Source organism: Ovis aries, chromosome 4 (assembly GCF_016772045.2).
Source record: "Ovis aries strain OAR_USU_Benz2616 breed Rambouillet chromosome 4, ARS-UI_Ramb_v3.0, whole genome shotgun sequence".
In the NCBI taxonomy this organism is placed as follows: domain Eukaryota; kingdom Metazoa; phylum Chordata; class Mammalia; order Artiodactyla; family Bovidae; genus Ovis; species Ovis aries.
This window is the reverse complement of record NC_056057.1, coordinates 26093514-26120224: the sequence shown is the minus strand read 5'-3', so window position 1 is coordinate 26120224 and position 26711 is coordinate 26093514. Positions and strand designations below refer to the sequence as shown.

Below are 26711 nucleotides of genomic sequence, written 5' to 3'. Positions count from 1 at the left end.
ATGAGCTATTCCCCTGCAATAAAAAAACAAACAGCATTCTCTTAAAGCACAGAGTTGGAGGTCAAAGGTTTCAAAGAGAATCCAGGCATGGTTTGCAAAATTTGTAGCACATACATATGAACAATTTTTTTTTTCTTGGTTGATAGCATTCATCAGAATGTCAAGCAGCTTGAGACTGAAAACATTTAAAGACCTTCTGCCCTTGGTTACGACTGTGTGTGCTTAGTGCCACATCACCTCACATTGCCAGGAAGGATTAGTCAAGTAGGGAAATAAATCTACCTAAAATAACTTAGAGATCAAGCTGAATTCAACTCAGTATGCACTGAGCACACACTAGGTGCAAGACACTGGGTCACGGTCTTGAGAAGCAAAGGTAAACTAATCCTGGTTAATTTACAGTATAGAAGGAGAATGGATCAAACAGATTAACAAACACTGAACTAGAAAGTCACGAAAAAGGTGCTGGCTTTAGGTTATTTTCATGGAGCTCCAGATGAGGAAGCAAAGATGTTAACTTAGGGGTGCGGGGAGGGATCAGGGCTAATAAGGAGATAGGAGAAAATCAGAGGATGTCAGCAATTGTACCAGCAACTCACGAGGAAAGACTGTCCTTATCGCCCTTGCTGATGGACAGGAATAAACATGTTTACTAGGGCCTGTATTCCCCTCCTGGATAGGGCAGAAGAAAGTTTCTTGAAAGTTGACACCTGATCAGATCTGGGAAGGAGAGAAACACTCAGTGAAGAGGAAAGGGAGGTCATTCCAAGAAGAGAGAAGAGCAGGAACAAAGGGGTAGAAGTTACTGGCACGTTAGGGAATCAGCAGTGAGGTGAGCTTAGAGCAGAGTTATGTGGGAAGGGCTGGCTGACTGGAAATGCTGGCTGGGACCAGAAGTCAGAGCCTCCCAGACCAGACGTGGACCTCTTGTCTGCGGCTCGCGGAGGGGAACTGGAAGTAGTTCTCCAGCCGAGACCAGAGCCTCTATTCTGCGGCCAGTGGAGAGCCACCGACAGGTTTTTAAGTGAATCAGTTCTGTCTTTACAAAGTATGTCTCATCCTTCAGTAGAGGATGAGTGCTGACTGTTTATTGGTGGCCTTGAATGAGCCAGATGGGAAGCAAGCTACTTAGGAATCCATTGCAATCGGCTGAGAGGTCCAAGGTATTAGGAGGAGGCAAAGGGCTGACAGGGACACATATAAGAATTTCAGACATTTCAGAATTTTTTTTTTTTTTTCACAGAAGAGGAAAGAAACCAAAGCATTATATAAATTCCATTACACAGTGTGCAACAGTGTGTTAGCACATTTTTCACTTGTTTTAAAAAAAGTGGAAATACACCTGCAAGTTATAAACACATACAATTTCTCAGTAAAGGTATGAGAAAAATAGACACTATGGGTTGTAGGACATGGAGAAAAACTGGGAAGAGGCTGGAGAGTTTTTTGTATCTTTGTCTCACTGAACCACATGAACATGTTACCTATTAGCTAAAGAATATATACTTTCCCCCTTACTTCCAGCCACGTAGATAGAGAAAAACGCAAAGAGAAAAGGTTTTGGAGACAGATCTAGGTTCCAGTTTGGGCTGTGATACTTCCTAACTGTAGGGCTGTGGGCAAATTAACTTCTTTTTGTTTCTGTCCTCTTATTTTCAGAAACAGGGGTAATATTGGCTTATTTTGGGGTCATTACAACAATGATTAAACTAATCCTATACAAAGCTTCTGGTGGACTATCTGGTGCTGACTAAGTACCCAGTAAGCAGTAGCTATTTTATTACCAACAAAACTTCTTTGATGTGAACACATTCTTAATACAAAAAAAGTTCCTTGATCAAGTCTAAGTTATGTTCATTAGCCGATCCGATTCCTACATTCAATATTAACACTGTACAAAACAATGAATGTAACCCATATGATAAATACTACCCATTACATTATCTAGAAATTTAAAATTAACATGTTACTTACATGCATTTCAAGGCAGATATTAGCTGCTTTATTTCTAGCTGCCTAGATTTACTGAATGAATGCAGTCACAGAGGACTAAGTATCAACAAGGCATCAGGAAAACAGGTAATAAGTTGCTATCCTTTAGAAACTGACAACCTCAGTGAGCCAAACAGGTGTGACCTTCAAGTAACCATGGCCCCAATTTGGCAGAAGACATGGAAATTCTGGCAATGAAGCACCCAATTCTGTAACATCCCTTCAGTTCAGTTCAGTCACTCAGTCGTGTCCGACTCTTTGCGACCCCATGAATCGCAGCACGCCAGGCCTCCCTGTCCGTCACTAACTCCCAGAGTTCACTCAAACTCATGTCCATTGAGTCGGTGATGCCATCCAGACATCTCATCCTCTGTCGTCCCCTTCTCCTCCTGCCCCCAACCCCTCCCAGCATCAAAGTCTTTTCCAGTGAGTCAACTCTACACATGAGGTGGCCAAAGTACTGGAGTTTCAGATTTATAGGATGTTAAATCACATGGTAAGGAAAGGTTACTCTGTAAGCATTTTCTTAGGTTTGTGGGTTGCTCCTTCATGAGACTGTGTTTTTAATCAGCTGTAACTGTGGCAATAGCAGCATTCTAAGTGTTACAAAAGATGGGTCACTCAAAAGCCTTACTACTTGTTTGAACAGTCACATCATTATTAAAGCATCCCTAAACAAAAGTTTCTTTGTTATACATTGAGTTGAATAATTTCAGACCATTTTCATGTGAGATGTTCTGGCTCAGATTTGCCCCAGCCTGCAGAGATGAAGCCTTAGAAAAAAAACATCTGGGATTCAGGGGGGGAAAAAATTTTTTTTTTGTTAAAGACAGGAAATAAGGGTGAACATCTTCCAGGATTTCAGAAGTGTTAGTGAATGCTTCCAAGAAATGAAGGTGTAAGGCCAGAGGAAAATACATTTTACTTCATATATGGCACAAGAGGGGAGGAAGAGTGGTGAGGAGGGATGCTTAACAACAACAAAAAAAATCTACGTAATCATTCAAATTATTCTCTTGGAAGCAGAAGGGTCTTGGGAGAAACACTAATACTAGACTGTAGAGAAACCATAAACACTAATTTCTAAACAGCTTTCACCAATGCTGTAAATATGTTATGGATAAGCACCCGGGAGGAATGACTGACTTCATATTAGCAAGCAAGTCTTATGGCTGAGCCACAGGAGGGTGCACACTTGTATTTATCCCCTAGCTTCCCATAGTGAAACCTTGAGGTTACATATTACAGTTGAATGAAGGTTGGATTAAGAGGCTAATCTAATGCTATATATAGACAGCAACACCAATTTAATCTCCGCCCCTTCCCCCTCCCCTCCCTATTTCCATAAATCTCAAGATCTGAGTTACAAAGAGACTGGCAACTCTAGCAGAGTGAAGAGGCCCTTCCTCCCCCCTCCCCCTGACTGTCTCCCCTAAATCAAGTATTAGTGCACGTGTAAATTGCTTCCAAACACCTTTTACAGGCACACAGCGCGATCGGATCCGGTTTTCTTCTACAGCTTCCAGAGAGGCCGGAGGAGATGACAAGTGGGGGCGAGGGGTAGGTTGCCAGAAGAGACATTCTCACATGCTTTCACCTCGCTTGTAATGGGGAGCTCCTTTCCTCCCCACCCGTAGTTGAGAGCCTCAACCTTGGCTTCCTCCGGAGTTGCATCTGGCGGTGCCACGCACGAGACGCTGGGCACCCGCCACTTCCCACCGCGTGGCCAGCCCCTGCCCGCTCTTGGTCTCTCGGGGCGGCCAGACGTGGCGAGTGGTGGGTCTTTACTCTAGGGCACCGATACGCTGTATAAGCGATGGTAATGGGGTGGAGGGGAGGCTTCCCCACCGAGAGGCAGGAAGCAGCCCGAGCAGGCACATGCTTCCTCCCGGCCACCTTCGGCCGGAGGGGAAGCTCCCAGTCGGGCTTTGGCTCCGGTGGTCTAAGGCTTCCCGGCTCTCCCCTGCCCTACCTGGTTTGCTTCTCACCTGTCCGAGGAGGTAGCGGCGACGCGCGAGGCTGGGGGCTGCGGCGATCCCGGCAGCGGCGGTGGCAGAAGCGGCAGCGGTGGTGGCAGACAATGGAGGAGTGAAGGACAGACACATTGACATCCACACGGAGCTCGGCGCAGCCCCGCCTCCCACGCCGCCCCGCCTCCCAGCCCGCCCCCGGCCCGGGCCGCTCCACTTCCAGGGAAATAAAGGGGGGGGTGTATAGCGAGAACTAGGGAGATGCATGCCCAAAGAAGAAATTTTTGAACACAGAAGTTTCAGATAGAGAATTTAATTATTGTGTGTCCTTAAATATCTGAACCGGAAAGAGTGGCTTGGGGGAAACGTGCAAGAAGCATTTAATTACCCCCCAGTGATTTTCTCCATTTGGTTTTTCCTCCCCAGGCCCTTCCAATGGGACAGCCTCGCCGCTGCCTCCTGCAGCTCCTCCTCCCTGCCGGGCCAACGAGGCGCGGGGGGCGGGGACGACCGCTGGGCCTGCGGAGACCGCCCGCCCGGCTCGCCCGAGCTCGCCCGCTGCTCGCCAGCTCCTGGAAGGAGGAGAGAATTCGAATGCTTCCGCGGTTGGCTACTTAGTGTCCTAGTCGCAAGTTGCCTAACGTTGCGGCTGGCTTTCCTAATACAGAAACGTCGTTTCTTTTTAGTACTCCCGAAGACACAGAATAGCCGTCAAGCTGGCGGAAGCAATGGTTCACATAAAGAAAGGCGAGCTGACCCAGGAGGAAAAGGAGCTGCTGGAAGTCATCGGAAAAGGTGTGGGTGCTGGGCTGCGACGGGGGCTTTGCCTGCCTGGCTGGGGAGCGGAGGGAGGGGCGTGGCGGAGCCCGGGCGGCGCCCCAGACCCGGCTGACCCCAGGTTGCGGTTTTACGAGGTTGACACCCTACCACCGGGAAACAGCGCTCCTCCCTTTGGTCTGGGACGAGTTGCGGGGGCGGAGAGGTGGGGAGGGAGAAGCGCAGCTGGGACGAGAGCGGAGGTTGCAGACTTTCGTCCTCTGAATCAGCTTTTAGAAGGTGGCACCTTTCCGGGCTCCACATCGGATAATAAAGAACCACCCGGGGGTGGGGCCTCAGAATGTGCATTCTTCAAAACTCCTCAGGTGAATTGACCACAGCCCACCTGGGCGATAGTGGCCGGAAAGTTTCAGGCTCTTACACCGGTGTCTACAGCGCCATTTCGACTTCCGGAGGCCGAATGATCTGGATCCATTGGCTGTCTCCGCCCCCTTTGGGGGGGGAGGTGGAGAGAGCTCCTAAGAAGCAGGGTTCTTTATAAGGGCACAAAACGACATCTGTAACTTGCCGCATTGAGGCTTCTGCCTGCAGGGCCTCCCTGGCATCCTTCCAGAAGCCCCCGACCGCCGCAGAAACTCGCGCGAAAGCGCGAAGGGGTTGAGGAGGCGTCCACACCGCCTGGCGCTCTTTGGCAGGGCTGGGATCTTGTAATCGCTCTCTGCGCGCATTCTCTTCCGTTCTCCCTACGCGAGTCCCCTTCCACCGCTCCTGGTACTAGGGAGGGAGACGCAGGCCCCGGGGACGAGCCAGAAGCCATGTGTCCCCTCAGTCTCCCAGCGGATATCCCAGAAGAGTTTACTGCTAAGTCCCGTTACCTGGCAGGTGCCAACAGCATGAATACGTTGCTTCTGTACTGTCGCCACGCGGGGATGGGGATGCGTGGGAACTGCGGGCGTTGTTCACGTGGCTGTTTTAAGCTCAAAATGAGCTTGCCCTCGATCGGGATCGGCAGAGAGGCTGGTCATAATAACATAAAAAGCTTCCCAAGTTACAGTCTTTCTTTCTAAGTAACATGGCTCAAATCTGGACCTACATAGAGAGAGGAAGGCAAACTCTATACTGACAAGGAAAGTCTGCTCGGAAAAGAGAGAAAAATCGGGTTGGAACTCAACAGGTGCTGATGACCTGAGCCCACCTGATGTGACCTCAACAATTTTAAGTCAGTCACAGCTGTGTTTGTCATGATAAGTGTTCTTTGCCCAGAGTTTGTGGGACTTGGAGTTAGTGCAGTGTGTTTGTTCAGCATGGTTCTCGCCGACCTATTTGGCATGCAGCCTTTCTGTTCTGCCTATCTCTGGTTAATTTCTCCGTGCTTTTTGGTGACTCTGGGATTAGGCTCCCCAACCATGTGAGTCTCAGCTCTGTGCCAGGTACAGTGCTGGGCAAAAAAGGAGAGAAAGGATCAACTTACAATCCACCAGGGATGCAAATGCTGTTTTTAAGCAGTCCAGGGCTATCACCTTCTCTCAAAAGTGTAAACAAGAGAGCAGTTTTGTAAAGTGGGTCTCTGAAAGGCGTTGATGGGGTGTGTGTGTGTGTGTGTGTGTGTGTGTTGGAGGGAAGGCAGGGAAGGGGAAAGCTTGGATAAATTATTGGGTGTCTACTGGTTTTTATTTGTAAAGATTAAATGAAACAATTGATGGGAATTTAGCCTGGTTAACCCTGTGACTTTTTTTTAACTGGGCTCACATTGTTCAACAAATTACATAGACCCTCTTTCAGCTATTTATTTGGTGCAAGCTGATGAGAAAAGAAGAGAGATGGACTTAGTATGTGATACATTCTTGTCAAGTGAAGTTCAGTTGGACATCACCGTATTCTTAAAAGTAATGAGAAAACTGTAGCCAACCTTTACTATTATCATGGGTCTGGCATAATTCTTAGCACTTTACATGTATCCCTGCATTTAATCTTCATAAGGTAGGAATACAGACTTCTCCGTAGCTCAAAAGGTAAAGAATCTGCCTGCAATGCAGGAGACCAGGGTTCGATCCCTGGGTTGGGAACTTCTTTGGAGAAGGGGATGGCCCTCTAACCCAGTATTCTTGCCTGGAAAACTCCATGGACAGAGAAGCCTTCAGGCCCACAGTTGTAGAAACATGCTGGACTTGAAAACAAACTAAAGAAAAAAATGAAAAAATGAAATCAACACCATAGCAGTCCATACCATATCTTACTCACTTTGAAAGGTAATTGCATTAAAATATTATCATCTGTCAAGTTAAATTAATTTTAACTGTAAGTGATTTTGTAGTTTTGTGTGCAAGTGGCTCAGGGTTGAAGAATCTGCCTGCCAAGCAGAAGACAGTGGATTTAATACCTGGGTTGGGAAGATCCCCTGGAGAAGGCAGAAGCAACCCACTCCAGTATTCTTGCCTGGGAAATCCCATGGACTGAGGAGCCTGGTGGGTTACAGTCCATGGGGTCCCAAAGAGTTGGACATGACTTAGCAACAACAATTTGTAAAATAATTGTTGGCTTATCGTCGAACAAAGGTCATAAACAGAGCTTATATTTGTATCATAAGAAGCATTTTTTTTTTTAAAGGAGTGATACAGTTCTGATATTTTCCCCCCTTTTTGTACATTTCTCGACTTTGAGAAGCACTGATTAGTCAGTACTAGTCTGTGAAATTAACAATAAATTTCTAGCCAAGCGTGACCTGTCACCTTGGCCGGTCTGAAATAAGCTCAGCAGATAAGCTCAGCAAAGTTTTGAATGTCTCCATCCTGCTAATCACTGCCCTCCAGAAGTTAAGCAGATTGTAAGGGGGACTGATAGCCCAGAGAATACCACATGTGGCACTGGGCATTTTAAGAGCAGTTTCTCCTTTTGAGTGAATTCATATGCTAGCTACTCTACAGGCTGTTTGTCTGTTGGAATGCCAAGAAGAAGCTCCAGGTGAAACTGAGAAGCTGTTTCTCACATATCCATTTAAATTATAGTCACTGACAGCGTCCATTTCACAACATTTCAGAAGAGAAATGAAATCACTGAAGCACAGTTTAGTGGCTTATATTACTTGTAGATTGAGCCATTCTTCCAAGTTCTGATATCTTTTTCACTAAACACTAAGGAAGCACTGTTTCAAAATAAATGAAACCTCCTTTAAGAATATAAACCAGAAGGTCTTTCATTACTTATCTTGTTTAGTACTTGAAATCCCTGGAGTCAGTGTTGCTGATTTCACAAGAAAGTAATGTACTTTCTTTTCCTTTTCTCTTTTTCCATTATTTGTGTTAAAGGAGCTATGAAACAGGCTTGAACAATAAGGTTTATTCTACCGGTCTTACTGGAGTATAATTTAAGTATGATAAACCATGCGTATTTAAAATGCGCATTTTTTAAAAGAGAGTTTTGACATAAGTATACATCCACGAAGGCTTCACTGCAATCCACACAATGACCAGTTGCGTTACCCCAAAAGATTCTACATACCTTTTGTAATCTGCCACTGCCTCCAATCCTGTCTCTAGGCAACCACTGATAGGTATCTGTCACTATTGGTTAAATTTATTTATTCTAGAATTTTATAAAAGTGGAATTATAAAATAAGTAAATAATCCCCCCCTTTTTTTTTGCATGACTTTTTTCACTCAGCATCATGATTTTGAGGTTCATCTGTACTGTACCAACAGTTTGGTTTTGATTTTCTTCTTTTATTCCCCGTGTATGGATATGTCATTATGTGCTTATCTGGTCACACTTAGGGACATTTCAGTTGTTTCCAATTTGGGACTGTTAAAAGATCCTGCTCTAAGGTCCTGTGGAGTTAATACGGTTATTTCTAGTGCCTCTGGTATATAGAAAGGTTCAGTTCAGTTCAGTCGCTCAGTTGTGTCTGGCTCTTTGTGACCCCGTGGACTGCAGCATGCCAGGCTTCCCTGTCCATCACCAACTCCCAGAGCTTGCTCAAATTCATGTCCATTGCATTGGTGATGCCATCCAACCATCTCATCCTCTGTTGTCCCCTTCTCCTACTGCCTTCAATCTTTCCCAGCATCAGGGTCCTTTCTAGTGAGTCTGTTCTTTGCATCAGGTGGCCAAAGTATTGGAGTTTCAGCTTCAGCATGAGTCCTTCCAGTGAACATCCAGGACTGATCTCCTTTAGTATGGACTGGTTTGATTTCCTTGCAGTCCAAGGGACTCTCAAGAGTCTTCCTCAACACCACAGTTCAGAAGCATCAATTCTTCAGTGCTCAGCTTTCTTTATACTCCAGCTCTTACATCCATACATGACTACTGGAAAAACCATAACTTTGACTAGACGGACCTTTGTTGACAAAGTAATGTCTCCGCTTTTTAGTATGCTGTATAGGTTGATCATAGCTTTTCTTTTAAGGAGCAAGCATTTTTTAATTTCATGGCTGCAGTTACCATCTGCAGTGATTTTGGAGCCCCCCCCCCCCCAAATAAAATCTTTCATCATTTCCATTGTTTCCCCATCTACTTGCCATGAAGTGATGGGACCAGATGCCACAATCTTAATTTTCTGAATGTTGAGTTTTAAGTCAACTTTTTCACTCTCCTATTTCAATTTCATCAAGAGGCTCTTTATTTATTCTTCGCTTTCTGCCATAAGGGTGATGTCATCTGTGTACCTGAGGTTATTGATATTTCTCCTGGCAATCTTGATTCCAGTTTGTGCTTCATCCAGCCCAGCATTTCACATGATGTACTCTGCATATAAGTTAAATAAGCAGAGTGACAATTTACAGCCTTGACATACTCCTTTCCCTATTTGGAACCAGTCTGTTCTTTGTCCAGTTCTAGGTGTTGCCTTTTGCCCTGTATGCAGATTTCTTGGGAGGCAGGTGAGGTAGTCTGGTATTCCCATCTCTTTAAGAATTTTCCATGGTTTGTTGTGATCTACACAGTCAAAGGCTTTGGCATAATCAATAACACAGAAGTAGATGTTTTTCTGGAACTCTCTTGCTTCTTTGATGATCCAACGTATGTTGGCAATTTGAAAAAGATTCAGGTCTCCTAATAATCAATTATAGCATAGAGTTCAAAAACATTTAAATTCAAATGCATAGAAACCGTTAACTATATGACTGGGCAGGTTTTACAACCTCTGTGGGCTTCCTTGTGTTCATTTACAAAACAGCTCTTTTAGATTCTTTTTTTTAATGCAGTGATTCATAATCCTAACTTAAGGATATTTGGTTACAAAGTCTAAAAATAGATACCAGTAGAAGAATTTAGAAACTTTATACTTAAACAGAGTCAGTATTTCAAAATGCATATTGTAATTAAAAGTCTATTTAAAAATACATTTATAACTATGTATCTATGATTAAATCTGTATCCATGTATTATTTTAAAATCCAACACTTTATTTTATACATGGTGTTACTTGCACATAAATGTTAGAGCAACTAACAAGCCAAATAGGTTTTTTAAATACTTAACTTTGGTATAGATTCCTCACAAAAAGACATTCCTTTTGGGAAGTGAAGTGAAAGTCGTTCAGTCATGTCTGACTCTTCCAGGCCAGAATACTGGAGTGGGTAACCTTTCCCTTCTCCAGGGGATCTTCCCAACCCAGGGATCTAACCCAGGTCTCCCACATTGCAGGTGGCTTGTTTACCAGCTGAGCCACCAGGGAAGCCTAAAACTCACACGTACCCAGATCCTGTGAGTGTCTGATGGATTGCTGGGAACAGAAATGTCATGTTTGTTTCTCCCTTTGTTTGTTTTGGCTACTTCTCGTGCTCAGTGAGACCAGTAGTCCCAAACTAGAAATTAGGAGTGTCACAATAAATTTTATTATGCTGCTCTGAATACATATAACGGGAGCACCTAGTGTGCACTGAAGTTTTACTCTGCCCTACACCAAGACAAGCCCTTAGTCCTAAGAGCTGTATGGGATGGATGTTATTATTTCTGCTTCATCGATGAGAACACTGAGGGTTTTATAGGACTTGTTCATTTTTAGAGTGATGCTAAAAGGTCTCTGGTGTGGTGTAAGAGAGGGCAGTAACAGTGAGACTCTCACGCTTACCATCATCTCTTTTCTGCTAAAGGGCTGGTCCATCCAGGTAAGTTATCAATCCCACCCTAATGGAGCAGGTTAGGTTGTGTTTTCTTCTCTGGAGTAATTTGGAGAAAGTCTCAACAAGGGAACCAAATCATTAAATATTATTTTCATCATTATAGGTCTGTTCATTGTTGTCTCCAGTGAAATGTCTCATTTCCTATCCCCCTTTTACTACCACATTTTTTCATCTTAAGAGTTTGTTAACTGAGATTTAACACATTTCTTTTTCCCAAGGAAAGCAATTAATCTTTTAAAATTAATTGCAAAATATTGTTTGAGAGTCTCCTATATGCACAGTGAGGAATGGCCAAAAAAAAAAAAAATCCTTCTGTGTTAACCATGCGTTTCCCATTTCCATGCCGTTGTAGACTTGTACAGTTTCCCACTAATATCATTAAATTAGGAACACCAAATTAGAAATTGTAAGAAATGCCGCAGGAAGAAGGAGCCACCCCTGTGGACCGTTTATCAGGGCCTTTTATTGGGCGGTCGCTCTCGGGCAGAACTCCTGGGGGCGGGGAAGCAAGGGAGCGAGGGGGGTCTGCGAAGCAAAGGGAGTCAGCGGGGTAAAAGGAGTCTGCGGGGTAAATGGAGTTTGCGGGGTAAATTGAGTCTGTGGGGTAAATGGAGTCTGCGAAGTGTGAGGGGTGGGGAAGGGGTTTTATAGTCCGGGCGGGGCTCCCATATAAGGAAGAAAACGCGGGCTCAGCGGTGATTGGTGTCCAAGGGCTCCATGTCAGCTCCTGATTGGACGGCGAGGGCTTCGTGTCAGCTCCTGATTGGTCGGCTTGGTTGCCGGCCCGCCTCCGGGGTGTGTCTGCAGCGCCCTCTGCTGGGGCATGTCCCGACATGCCCAGGCGTGCCTGACCTCGCCCTGACCTTTCTTCCTGGCCTTGCCCTGACCCTTCATCCTGACCTCGCCCTGACCTTTCAGAAATCATTGGAAGTTTCTCTTCTTAGGGGTATTGTGCTCATGTGTTTTCTAAAATCTGTTTTCATTTTCTGGATTCCCAAACTGTTTTAGAAAAATTTTCTAACCATGGTCCCTGCATTTCAAAAGACTAACCGGTATTCTGTGGCATGTGAGTGAATGCCTCATCTTTTTTTTTTTTTTTTTTTTAATTGCCCTGTGACTGGACAGATTCAAAATGTGTTGTTAGCCCTTGGGCTCAACTTTTATAGAATTATCGGCCTGTTCCCTAACATGAGCCAAGTGTTTGTGATTGTAATTCCCATCTTCCCCCTAACATATAGCAGGCTTTGGCATGCTCACAGTCCCTATAGTATTCTCCCTTTATTGCATAAGCATCTCTTGGTTGGATGAAAAGTAACTTCAGTTATTCGTCAGTGGATAATGGGGTTAAACTGGAGCATCTTCTTCAAGTGAAATTGGGATGCTGGAGTTTGTTTGAATTCCTTTCCAAAGATGTTTGAGTCTCTGGTGAAAACCCATGGGTACGGATAAGCTTCTGTATAGAATGTGCTTGCATGATTGAAGCCTTTCCCCTCTCTCTCTGTAGCTGTAGCCATTCAACCAGTGATACCAACTGCCCCTCAGATGGACTGCAGGATCAGACAAACGAACTATTGACAGAACAGCTGTCATAGTCCAGGGCCTTGCAGATCACTCACTTGACATTTCCCCAGCCGAGCTGTTGCAGCCTCAGTCTAGGAGACATTTCTGTATCCCCCCTCTGTTGGTGAGGGGCACTCAGATTATGTGCCTAAGATGCAGATCAGGTAGAAAGAAGCAGGCTAAACTCGAGTCTGCTTTCCAGCTTTAACTCTGGAAGAAGTGCAGAGTTTAGCACTTGAACTATAATTCTAAATTTAAAAAGAAGAAATAATTCCTCATTGAGAATGCTTCAGTTCTTCTATGTCCTTTCAGAAGAGAGGCTTAGCTCATCCTTTCTCCCTGAGAACGTGCAATTTCATTATCCTGTTCCCCTTCACACTAGACATTTTTTGGCAGAACATGTGGTTGGCTTCTACTAATGATGGTAATAGCAACATTTTCTCCTGAGACTGCTTGCTTCTGTCAGTATGTCTTACAGACGGCTGGAAAACCTGACAGTTGTGGCCCAATTACAGCTTATTTACACATTTGCAGAAACTGACCTTTAGTTTTATATCAGATGACTTTCAGTATGAAAGTCTGAATCCTGGCCATAACGGCACTTTTATATAGTACCAGGCTTTAAAGATACGTTTACCTCAGCATTTCCAAACCAAGAATTCTATTACAAGCATGCCATCAATTCACAGGGCCTAGTGGTGACAAGGTATATAAATACTGACTGTATTTTGAACCCCAGTTATTACATTGACTGCAGTTTAAGCTTTAGATGGTGGGTTGGATTAGATGCCCTTTAAGATTTGTTTCAGTATTAAAATCTTAGGCCTTGTGGTTTTTGTATTACTGCCAAAAGGAAAATGCGGCCAATTTAATATACTCTGAGGCCAGTGGAAGTAAAAGCAAGATGGAACTATTTTAGTCTCTGTGAATCTGTTCTTGGGAATAATTACTTTGTGGAAGAAATACTGTGCGATCGATGTTTTATTTCTTAACAACCTAACCTGATGTTTCACAGATAATCCTTTAAAGTTTGTTTCCTTGGTGTTAGATTCTTTTCTAAAGATAAATAAACTTTGCATTTTCTTTCTTTCTTTTTTTAAGGTACTATCCAAGAAGCTGTAACATTGTTAGGCAGCAAGAATGTTCGTGTCAACTGCTTGGATGAGGTAAAATTTTAAATGTTTAATAAGATGTTTTACTTCCTATGAGAATAGATAATGTATAAAATCTAATAATAAGAGTTGTTTTCTAGCATTTGTCCTCAAGTTATATTAAGCTTTAAAGCAAATATCAGCAAGACAGGTTGCAAAAGACAAATAGCATATAATTAATGTTTAATTTTACTGGTAATCAAATAAGTGACAATTAAACCAAACTACATCATTTCTTATGAAGTATGGGAAACATTGGATTTATATATGCTAATGGATTAGGTATAAATTGACATCACATTCTGGAAAAAATTTTAGAATATTTCTCGTTTTTAAACATGCATACCTTCGATCCAGCAAGTCTCCTTCTAGGGAAGGTTAATTGAACCTAAACTCTACATTATAGAACAGTTGCTATCCAAAATAACTTTCTGAGATGATGGTAATTTCTCTTCCAAGCTGTCCAGAACAGCAGCCATTAGCCATGTGTGGCTAGTAGCTACACAATTATGCAGGGCAGTTCTAGTACTATAGACAGTTAACTGAATTTCTGTTTCTCATGCAGAAAAGGAAGTGTTTTGTTAACCCTTTACCCACACATGGATAGCAAAATTAATATCAGAGAAAATAAAGCTAAAGCAACAAACAAAAAAAAGATGAAGACTCTTTGCTATAGATCATTAAGAATCCTCCAAGAACATGACAGCCTTAAGCCTTCACTAATAAGCCTTTAAGCTTTGAGGTTCATAATGAAAAAGATGGAAATCAAAGGAGAAATTTGTAAGACCACAAAAGCATCTTCTGGTTAAGTAGAAGTATTCAAGGGTTGGAAAATTGGATAACCTAACAGGAGAAGGCAATGGCACCCCACTCCAGTACTCTTGCCTGGAAAATCCCATGGACAAAGGAGCCTGGTGGGCTGCAGTCCATGGGGTCGCTAAGAGTCGGACATGACTAAGCAACTTCACTTTCACTTTTCACTTTCACGCATTGGAGAAGGAGATGGCAGCCCACTCCAGTGTTCTTGCCTGGAGAATCCCAGGGATGGTGGAGCCTCGTGGGCTGCCGTCTATGGGGTCCCACAGAGTCGGACACAACTGAAGCCACTTAGCAGCAGCAGCAGCAAATTTCTGCACTATGTATAAGACAGAAATAGTATGTCTCCATTTTACATGGAACACTGATAAAAATTTGCCCATGAATACTAATTTGTACAGGAAAATTTTAGCTAATTTTGAACAAGGTCATCAAATGTAATATAACACTGAAAATAAAAATTTGATTCAAATGATAAAACATATAACCTGAATGCTTGCTAAAATTCTGAATAATTCTTGGCTAAAGGAAGAAATAGAAGTAGAAATTACCTACTATTTACAGCTGAAAGCACAATATTTATCAAAAGCTACTGTTGATCAAAAACTGGTGTCATGTGGCCAAAATCATATTCAGAGGAAATTTTGTAGCATTTATTATTGTACTTTAAATCTTTGTGGTGGTCTGAGCTTTCAGCTCATGAAATTAGATGAAAAATAGTATACTCAGAAAATATAGGAAATGAATTAAGAAAAATAAAATAGAAATAAAAAATTTAAAAAGTCATTAAACATAAGCAACAAAAGAAAAAACAAAAATGAAAACCTTTGTACTTCAAACCACACCATCCAAAAAAGTAAAAAGAAAACCCACAGAATGGTTTTACAGATCCTATCTGGTAAGGGATTTGTGAATCCCTTAACTGAAATGTGTTAAGAACCCCTACAACTCAATAATAAAAATTACAAATCACCCGATTTAAAAATGGGCAAAGGATCTGAATAGACATTGCTCCAAAGAAAACATACAAATGGCCAATATGCACATGAAAAAAGGCTCAAAATTAGCTGCCAGGGGAATGCAAATCAAAACTGCCGTGAGAGGCTACTTTATACCCACTAGGATGGTGAAAATAAAAGAGATGATAGCAAGTATTGGTGAGGATGTAGAGAAACTGGAACCCTCGTGCTTGGCTGGTGGGAATGTAAAATGGTGCAGCTGCTCTTTAAAATGGGTTGACAGTTCCTCAAATGGTTAAACATAAGAGTTACCATATGACACAGCAATCCTAGGTATATAAGAAAAATAAAACATGGCAATACAAAAACTTTGAACATGAATGTTTATAGCAGCATTATTCGTAACAGCCAAAGCGCCAAAGATGGAAACAGTTCAAAACATCCATCAACTGATAAGTGGATAAACGCAGTATGGTATATCTATGCAATGGAGTATTACTCGGTTATAAAAAGGAAAGACATCCTGGTGCATGCTACAACATGGTGAATGTCAGGTAAAACTCTGCCAAGTGGAAGAACCCAATCAAACAAGACTGTGAATCTTATATGGTTCCATTTATAGGAGAATTCAGAAATGAGCAAGTCCAGGATACAGAAATTCGTGGTTGACTGGGGCTGGGTGATGGGATTGGGTGGGGGCCAATGGGAACGCCTGTCAGTGGGCGTGGTGTTTCTTTCAGGTATGACAAAAGTGTTCTAAAATTGATTGTGGTGATAGTTGTACCATTCTGAAAATACTAAACATTATTTAACTGTAACATTAAATGGGTAAATCTTATGGCAATGAAACTGTTAACAAAGAAAAGATAAAACAAAGTTATCAGTTTAGGATCCCCCGCCCCCCTCCCCCCAAAACAGACAATTAGGAAAGTAGAAGCAAGAAAATTATATGTATAAACACCAGGGAAGTAAGTGAGAGCATAACTGCAGTGAGAAAAAAAAATTGTCATAACTTTTTTGTTTAAGCTAATTCATTTGGAAACCTATATGAAAGTAGTGATTTTTGTAGAAACATTAAAATGAACATATTCATCTCATATAGAAGTATAAAAATGGAAAATAAAAAGATTTGTGTGAATGTATGTAACTGCCAACTACCTTTTAAAGCTACAGACCTGAGTAAGTTTTACAAAATGTTCAAGGACCATTTAATTCTCATTTTACACAGATTGTACCATTAATTCATAAAAATACGGGCAGATGCCCAACTCATTTTGATAAAATAATCTTAATGCTGATGCCAAAATAGGAAGAAGCCCAAGCAAACTGTGGGCTCAATGCACTTTGTAAATAAGGATTCAGAAACACTGTAGAAAATACTAGCAACTTTATACAGTGGTGTATCAAAAGAATAATAAGACTTAACAAAGTAAGGTTTCTCCAAGAATGACAGGATGATTCAGTTTAGAAAATCGTATGTAAATCACTATTTTACAACGTAAAAGAGAAATATGTAGATCATCTCAATAGATATTATAATGTATTTGATAAAATTTAGCTACTGAGGGTAAAAACTCTTTAACAGATTAAGGTAGGATGGCTCTTCTGTAGCTTAATAAAAGAAAAAGTTTCTGGAAACCCTCCACAAGCACTGGCATCCTATTTAATGTTTAAAACATTAGACACACTCCTATACTATACTATCCTCTATATGTTTAAACCTGGAGAAAGAAGTGGCAGCCCACTCCAGTATTTTTGTCTGGAGAATTCCAAGGACAGAAGAACCTGGTGGGCTACCCTCCATGGGGGTCACAAAGAGTTGGACACAACTGAGTGACTAACACACACTAGGAGGAGCACTGGAATCAAGACAAAGAGGTCTTGGACATGCTATGAGTGAGCTGCACACAGATTTGGCCTCCCAGGTATTCCTTGAACACAGAACACCTAAGAGTTTTACTCTTGCAGTCTCTTTACTGGAGCATTCTTGTCTGTTTAGTTGCTGAGCTGTGTCCAGCTCTTTGCAACCCCATGGACTGTAGTGCACCAGGCTCCTTTATCCATGGGATTTCCAAGCAAGAATACTGGAGTGTGTTGCCATTTCCTTCTCCAGGGAATCTTCCTGACCCAGGAATCAAACCTGCATCTCCTGCTCTGGCAGGAGGATTCCTTGCCACTGAACCACTCGGGGAGCCCATTCTTCTTCTAGTTATTCAATATTTACATCCTTCCTCCAGGACTTTATTCAAAATGCCACCTTGTCAGAGGCATATTCTTTGACTGTCCTTTTAAAAATAATAACCTCCTCTAACCTTCTGACATTCCCTCTCCCGCTTATGCAGTGTTGTCTCCCTATAGCGCTTATCACCATCTGCCTTGTCACCCCTACTAAAATTTAAGTGCCCAGGACTTAGACTTTAGGGGCTTGGGCTTTGTTCATTGCTACCCACAGTGCATAGGTTTGCCTGACATAGCTTAGGCACTTGGTAAGTATTTGCTGAATGAATGCTTTTTTAAATGATAATAGAATTATAGCTTAGACTAATATTGATGAATTCTTTAAGAGTTACGAGAGAGAAACTTTAATTATTTTTAATGTCATCATATCTAAAGTGTTTAAAACTACTCCCTTATTATTTTCCCATTACTACTGCCAAGAAACTTTGACTACTCCTACTAAGTTGCCTCTTGTACAACTTCCCAATAATTCTCATGTCAACATAACCTCTGATAATATTGAGGACTATGTTCATAAGAATAGTCTAGAATCATTAAAAACAATTCAAATTATGTTAGTACTCTAAAATTTGCCAAAAATGAGATTATATATTTTAGAGAGGTTTTCACCCAAAACAACTGAAATTCCAGCACTCAGAGAGTCTCTCCTGGGTTCCGAGAAAATTTACTTACAGGAAACAGCTCATTTATTTATCCACCAAGTGGTTTTAGATACTTAACATATAAGGTTGGATGCTCATTGGATATGGACAAAACGTGTGGAGACTAAACAGTGTGGCCTAGTGTAAATACTACTGATCATTTCTCCATATTCATATAATCATATATATGACCAAATCATATTTCTGATTGAAATAATATAAATGTGATTTTGAGGATCATTGTTTTAAAAATGAGGGCACTTTAATATACATTTCCTGCATCTTGTTGTTCTCATTGGCAATAGTAATTCATGAAGATTTCTTCAGTTCAGTAAATACAGATGAATTCAGTCAGTACATAATAATATTCCATGCTATGGATGTTCCATATTCAACTTTCCCCTTGATATGTATTCTATTTATTTTAAGGTTTTTCCTTACTTTTCTTTCTTTTGTAGTGCATTTGTATCTCTTTGTTCCATTTGTTTCTTCAAGAGCTATGTGTAGGCGAGATGAGAGCTCTGATAAATTTAGTTTCAGTCTTGCCCTTGGCCATTTTGTTAGTTAAGTGAGGTTGAGCGATTCTTCTCTGAATCTGTTTGCTAATCTGTTGAAAAGCTGAGGTAATGAAACTATCTTTTTTCTTTAAAAATTTTTTTTAATATAAATTTATTTATTTTAATTGGAGGCTAATTACTTTACAATATTGTATTGGTTTTGCCATACATTGACATGAATCCACCACGGGTATACACGTGTTCCCCATCCTGAACCCCCCCTCCCACCTCCCACCCCATCCCATCCCTCCAGGTCATCCCATTGCACTAGCCCCAAGCATCCTGTATCCAGCATTGAACCTGGACTGGCGATTGGTTTCACATATGATAATATACATGTTTCAATGACATTCTCCCAAATCATCCCACCCTCTCCCTCTCCCACAGAGTCCAAAAGACTGTTCTATACATCTGTGTCTCTTTTGCTGTCTCGCATATAGGGTTATCGTTACGATCTTTCTAAATTCCATATATATGCGTTAGTATACTGTATTGGGGTTTTTCTTTCTGGCTTACTTCACTCTGTATAATAGGCTCCAGTGAAACTATCTTTTTTCCTCAGCAGTTTATAGAAGATCGAAGTGGGAAGTGAGTATAAAAATGTAGATTATAAAGATGGTTTTATTAATTCATTTTATTTTGTGTTCTAACTTAATTGCATAAATTGTTCATAGGTGGGGGAAAGGTAAATAAGTAAAATTAATATTTTTTTCCTTTCTGTTAAAGAATGGAATGACTCCTCTAATGCATGCTGCATATAAAGGAAAACTTGATATGTGCAAATTACTTTTACGACATGGAGCTGATGTAAATTGTCATCAACATGAACATGGATACACAGCCCTCATGTTTGCTGCACTTTCTGGTGAAGTTTTAGCATTTATTCTAATACATTAATAATAGTCACCTGTACAAATTTCTTATATGTATATTTTTTCATTAAGTGTGTTTTTGTTGTAGTAATTTTAAGATCATGTCTTATGGAAAGACGTGATGGGAATTCGTTTTGAAAAGGTACAATGTATGAACTATGTTACGTAGTTAATTTGGTGATGTTTCTTTAGTTATTTAAATCACCTGATTCTGTTGATGGTATGCTTTGTTTAGAGTCATGAAGCTTGATCTGTTATTCTTACAAGTTAGTTCCTTTGATGTTCTATAGTTTTATATTTTGAAATAACACTGAAGCTTCTTTGTTGTTCTGTTGACACAATAGCTGCTATGATAGAGCAATTTGCTTCACTGACATTTCTCTATGAAATAGGGAAATCTGTTTAGAAACTTACTCTGATTCATGTTTCTTATAATTTGTGAATGAAGACAATTTGGGAAGTATCTAAAATTAAGTGGAATTATCTGCACTTATTACAGTTTTTAAGAAAATATGTAATATTATATTATCATGCTTTGAAAGCAGTAATCTGTAATTTTATAATCCTAAAACTGGAAGGCATTTCTAAGCATAACATAAAATATAGGCTTCAAAAAGGGCAACAGTGCCTAATTTGATTACATAAAATCTTAATTTTTCCATATGTAGACAATACCCTACATTTAATTTAAAATTTAAATTAGACAATATGGAAAATAGTTATTACATGTCTTAAAGGCTGTTCAGTTCAGTTCAGTCACTCAGTCATGTCCGACTCTGTGACCCCATGGACTGCAGCATGTCAGGCTTCCCTGTCCATCACCAACTCCCGGAGCTTACTCAAATTCATGTCCATTGAGTTGGTGATGCCATCCAATCATTTCATCCTCTGTCGTCCCCTACTCCTCCTGCCTTCAATCTTTCCTAGCATCAGTGTCTTTTCCAGTGAGTCAGTTCTTTGCATCAGGTGGCCAAAATATTGGAGTTTCAGCTTCAATATCAGTCCTTCCAATGAATATTCAGGCCTGATTTCCTTTAGGATGGACTGGTTTGATCTCCTTCCAGTCCAAGGGACTCTCAAGAGTCTTCTCCAACACCACAATTCAAAAGCATCAATTATTTGGCACTCAGCTTTCTTTATGGTCCTACTCTCACATCCATACGTGACTACTGAAAAACCCACAGCTTTGACTAGGTTGACCTTTGTTAGCAAAGTAATGTCTCTGCTTTTTAATATGCTGTCTAGGTTGGTTATAGCTTTTCTTTCAAGGAGCAAGCATCTTTTAATTTCATGGCTTCAATCACCATCTGCAGTGATTTTGGAGCCCCCAAAATAAAGTCTCTCACTGTTTCTATTGTTTCCCCATTTATTTGCCATGAACTGAGGACCAGATGCCATGATCTTCATTTTCTGAATGTTGAGCTTTAAGCCAACTTTTTCACTCTCCTCTTTCACTTTCATCAAGAGGCTTTTTAGTTCCTCTTCACTTTCTGCCATAAGTGTGGTATCATCTGGATATCTGAGGTTATTGATATTTCTCCTGGCAATCTTGATTCCAGCTTGTGCTTCCTCCAGCCCAGCGTTTCTCATGAGGTACTTTGCATATAAGTTAAATAAGCAGGGTGACAATATACAGCCTTGACGTACTCCTCTCCCAATTTGGAACTGTCTGTAGTTCCATGTCCAGTTCTAACTGTTGGCCTCTTGACCTGCATACAGATTTCTCAGGAGGCAGGTCAGGTGGTCTGGTGTTTCCATCTCTTTAAGAATTTTCTACAGTTTGTTGTGATCCACACAGTCAAAGGTTTTGGCATGGTGAATAAAGCAGAAGTAGACGTTTTTCTGGTATTCTCTTGCTTTTTCAATGAATCAGCGGATGTTCACAATTTAATCTCTGGTTCCTCTGCCTTTTCTAAATCCAGCTTGAACATTTTAAAGGGTGATATCATTATATATATAGGGTTCTTATAAATCAATTGGAAAAACAACAAATACGACAGTAGACAATTAGAAAATTGAACAGGAACAAAAGAAATACAACTGACTAAAAAACTCAAACCCGCTCTCACGAACAATCAGAGAATATCAGATTAGGACAACAAATGATAGTTTTCCACTTACAGTATTGATAGAGGTTAAAGAGGAGAGATAAAGCCCAGCATTGGCGTGGGAACTTTTGTGCACTGTATTGGGAAGTGCACATGAGCCTAACTTGCTGGGAGGCTGCCTGGTAAAATGCATTTAAAATGTACATAACCTTTGATCCTACAATGTTTTCCAGGAACTGTTCCTAAGGAAATTATAATTCATCCTTGCAAAAAGTAATAGAAAATGCTATTCACTGAGTATAGTTTATAATAGCAAACGATCTGTAATGATTCCTATAGTCAAAGAATGCAAATGAAATAACTGTGAATGTTTAAACAGGACAAAGCGCAGAAAGATAGGTCCTCAACCATCAGCAGTTATCTCAGGGCCTCTAGGAGTAGGGGAGGGGATCAGTTAGTAGACATTAGTTAGGGCTTTCATTCATTTTCTTTTTTCTGCCTTTGTTTTTGTTGTTATTTTGTTTTGACTTTATACTAAGCAAGGAAAAACATACTTTGTCTTGTTTTTAAAAAAAAGTGATATTCAGTTCTGTGCCATTTTTGTACTACTTCAATGTTTTCTATTCTTTTCCAGAAAATAAGGTTGATTTTTCTGTGGGTTCTGTCGCATTTTACTTTTTACTATAGTTTTGATAAATATTTTGGGAAAAATGAAAATATCCACTAGATAGAAATCTGAAACTAATTGGGAGAAAAAAGAGTATGGATTATTTAAAAGGCAGTATTTGAATTGGGCATTCCTTATTTTTAACAAATGTTTCTTTTTAACTCTAGGTAGTAAAGACATCACGTGGGTAATGCTAGAAGCTGGTGCCGAAACAGATGTTGTCAACTCTGTAGGAAGAACAGCAGCTCAGATGGCAGCCTTTGTGGGTGAGTTTTTAGGACAGTTTTACATTAGGTTATACCCCAAATTTCCCCCGTGGAAAAAAATGCCACTTTGCTTCTCAGAGTGTAAATACTGTCATGTGTCCTTTTAAAAAAGCAAACGTTTACAGTTTTGTCTAACTTAATGAAACACCTAATGATATTTTGGAGAACAAGAACAAGGTTTTTCAAATTTCCACTCTGAGAGAGTGTGGCAAGGCCTTTCTGTTGCAGTCAAATGCATGAATGAGAATAGTTTACTCCTCTAAGGAAGTAGTTAAACCTAGTATTTGAGAATAAGAACTGTGGAGTCAATGATCTGGGTTGAATTCTGTTTGTACCACCTAATAGGAAGTTACTTAATGATTCTGATCTTCAGGATAATGGTTCAGTTCAGTTCAGTTCAGTCGCTCAGTCGTCTCCGACTCTTTGCAACCCCATGAATTCCAGCACGCCAGGCCTGCCTGTCCATCACCAACTCCCAGAGTTCACTTAGACTCTCCTCCATCGAGTCAGTGATGCCATCTAGCTGTCTCATCCTCTGTCGTCCCCTTCTCCTCCTGCCCCCAATCCCTCCCAGCATCAGAGTCTTTTCCAATGAGTCAACTCTTCGCATGAGGTGGCCAAAGTACTGGCGTTTCAGCTTTAGCATCATTCCTTCCAAAGAAATCCCAGGGTTGATCTCCTTCAGAATGGACTGCTTGGATCTCCTTGCAGCCCAAGGGACTCTCAAGAGTCTTCTTCAACACCACAGTTCAAACACACGAATTCTTCGGCGCTCGGCCTTCTTCACAGTCCAACTCTCACATCCATACATGACCACGGGAAAAACCATAGCCTTGACTAGAGGGACCTTGGTCGGCAAAGTAATGTCTCTGCTTTTGAATATGCTATCTAGGTTGGTCATAACTTTTCTTCTAAGGAATAAGCGTCTTTTAATTTCATGTCTGCAGTCACCATCTGCAGTGATTTTGGAGCCCCCGAAAATAAAGTCTGACACTGTTTCCTCATCTATTTCCCATGAAGTGATGAGACCAGATGCCATGATCTTCATTTTCTGAATGTTAAGCTTTAAGCCAACTTTTTCACTCTCCACTTTCACTTTCATCAAGAGGCTTTTTAGTTCCTCTTCACTTTCTGCCATCAGCGTGGTGTCATCTGCATATCTGAGGTTATTGATATTTCTCCCTGCAATCTTGATTTCAGCTTGTGCTTCTTCCAGCCCAGCGTTTCTCATGATGTACTCTGCATAGAAGTTAAATAAGCAGGGTGACAATATACAGCCTTGACATACTCCTTTTCCTATTTGGAACCAGTCTGTTGTTCCATGTCCACTTCTAACTGTTGCTTCCTGACCTGCATACAGATTTCTCAAGAGGCAGGTCAGGTGGTCTGGTATTCCCATCTCTTTCAGAATTTTCCACAGTTTCTTGTGATCCACATAGTCAAAGGCTTTGGCATAGTCAGTAAAGCAGAAATAGATGTTTTTCTGGAACTCTCTTGCTTTTTCCATGATCCAGCAGATGTTGGCAATTTGATCTCTGGTTCCTCTGCCTTTTCTAAAACCAGCTTCAACATCAGGAAGTTCAAGGTTCACGTATTGCTGAAGCGTGGCTTGGAGAATTTTGAGCATGACTTTACTAGCAGTAGTTTGAACGTTCGTTGGCATTGCCTTTCTTTGGGATTGGAATGAAAACTACTGACCTTTTCCAGTCCTGTGGCCACTGCTGAGTGTTCCAAATTTGCTGGCATATTGAGTGCAGCACTTTCGCAGCATCATCTTTGAGGATTTGAAATAGCTCAACTGGAATTCCATCACCTCCGCTAGCTTTGTTCGTAGTGATGCTTTCTAAGGCCCACTTGACTTCACATTCCAGGATGTCTGGCTCAACAACCCCAACAAGATGAAATCATTAAAACTCAGTTTATTTCTCCACATTCTCTGTGTTTGTCAGGCATCAGGACTTTCCTTTCCTCCTCTACCACTACCATGAGCTGTGGCCTTGGCTGAGACAGTCTAGAATTTTTAGTACCAATATATCATTAGAATGTCATCCACGGTGTGTTCCTTCTCCTTTAGCAGTCCCCACCATCTACAGTATAATCTCTCTGTCATGCTGTCTCTGCCCATTGGGATTAACTGTCCCTGCTACCAAGGGCTGTTGTTCTTTCTCCACACTCTCTTTTCTCCTTGCTCCACCTTGATCATTGTTCTCATTATAGGACCTTCTCAGATGGTACATAGGTTGCACATGGTTTGAAATACATCATAACCAAAGCTATCTTTTTCTCTGAAATGCAAGTTATGTCTTGGCTTGTTCCATGATTCTTGTATCACTGCTCTGTTCTCTTATATGTAGACATTACTCCACAGGTTTCTAAATCCTGGTTTTGCGAATGTGATTTGTCTTTGTCAGCTTTTCGTTTCTTAAGCTAGAAGTGTGTTTCAATTTCAGTTTACCCTTGAAAGTAAAAAATGGTACTGGATGTGTCTGATTGTATTTATGTTCTCATTAATCCTGCCTAGGACTGACTCAGTGAGCCCATTTAGTCTAGAAGACTCAAGTCCACTGACAGTAATGATGGAACCCAAAGTGGTCGCCACCCAGCTCCCACTCCTAGCATTTATTTTCTATATAAATAGTACTGTTTTATTTGCATGTATTCCCAATTCATAAATTAAAAACTAATAAAGCTAAATATTTAATAATTTCAGTTATAAAAAATTAAATATACATTAAGAACTTATAAAGAAAAACTTTAAATATATATGTAAATCACTCTGCTGCTGCTGCTGCCAAGTTGCTTCAGTCGTGTCCGACTCTGTGCGACCCCATAGACGGCAGCCCACCAGGCTCCCCCGTCCTTGGGATTCTCCAGGCAAGAACACTGGAGTGGGTTGCTATTTCCTTCTCCAGTGCGTGAAAGTGAAAAGTGAAAATGAAGTCGCTCAGTTGTGTCTGACTCTTTGCAACTCCATGGACTGCAGCCCACCAGACTCCTCCTCCCATGGGATTTTCCAGACGAGAGTACTAGAGTGGGGTGCCATTTCCTTCTCCTGTATATCACTCTAACAGAAATTATTGGTGGATTATTTAAAATATCAGAATAACCTAAGTAATATCTAAAATGAGAAAGATAAATCTTGAAAAAAAATGACATGTTTTTTCCCTTTTCACAAAGGTGTAATTTTAAGAAACGTTTAGTCCTGTGATAGTGTCATTATTATATAGCCATTATTTTTATGCACAGATATTTCCAACTGCTAACAAGGCTTTTTCTGAGTATCCTAATTAGGGGACTGATGAGAAGATGTCGTTACAAGCTAAGTCTATGTTTTTCTCCCGCTGATTCTTTTAACTTCAAATTTTCCTAGGTCTCTTTATATGTTGAGAAGCTTTTTTAAAGTATCTTTTTTTTTTTTTTTAACAGGAACATCTTTCTTTTTATTAAAGCTGGATGTGTTTTAGAGCTTCCCTGGTGTCTTAAAACAGCAGTGCAGTTTGTCTTCATCTGTAGTTGCTTCCTGTGCAGCTGTAAATCCCTGCACACTGTTATCTGTGTTAGTTTTGGTCCTGTCATCTTTACATGTTGCTTGCAATATATTTGCTTGATTGTCGTTTTCCTCCCTTCTTGAAAAGTATGTAGGTAGAAATGATCTTTCCAAACAGAACACTTTATATTTTTAGTATTTCTTGTTACGGCTTGACTTCTCAAGATATATATATAATGGAGATTTTGGTTTAAAAAAAGAAAAAGAAAGTGATGTCTCAGTATTTACAAATAGCATCAAACACCAAAAATGATACGTGATCAGCACTAAAATTTGCCTTCAAATCATGACTGTGTTGTTTTTATCATTTGTTTAATTATTAATTCTCCATCCATTTCTTTTCTTTTCCTTTTTTTCCCCTGGTTCTGTTTTTTTCAGCTCTCTCATCTTTCCTGTAGTGTAGAAATCCTGTAGATTTCTAGATCCTAATTTTTAATCTATTTTGAGATACTTCATCTACCTCATCTTCTGCATGACTATTTTAGTTCTCCATTGTAACCAGGATTGCCCTTCTCAGTTCGTCTATTAACT

At 40.8% G+C, this 26711-nt stretch overlaps 2 protein-coding genes across 5 annotated transcripts in view; one reads left to right on the top strand and one right to left on the bottom strand.

Annotated features, from left to right (window-relative positions):
- BZW2 (basic leucine zipper and W2 domains 2) overlaps positions 1-4082 on the bottom strand; it is a 62877-nt gene extending 58795 nt beyond the window's left edge. For 2 of the 4 annotated variants that reach the window (XM_060414532.1, XM_015095211.3), the window contains exon 1: positions 3965-4082. The gene's annotated coding sequence lies outside the window, so the exon portion shown is untranslated. The remainder of the gene's footprint in view (positions 1-3964) is intronic. The other 2 variants (XM_060414531.1, XM_004007770.5) reach the window with 1 other exon arrangement.
- Positions 4083-4477: 395 nt separating this feature from the next.
- Positions 4478-26711, top strand: part of ANKMY2 (ankyrin repeat and MYND domain containing 2) — a 38509-nt gene continuing 16275 nt past the window's right edge. Inside the window, exons 1-4 of the mRNA XM_004007769.5 lie at positions 4478-4757; positions 13520-13584; positions 19507-19645; positions 22535-22633. Coding sequence (XP_004007818.2) covers positions 4691-4757; positions 13520-13584; positions 19507-19645; positions 22535-22633 — 370 coding nt within the window. The 5' untranslated portion in view covers positions 4478-4690. The remainder of the gene's footprint in view (positions 4758-13519; positions 13585-19506; positions 19646-22534; positions 22634-26711) is intronic.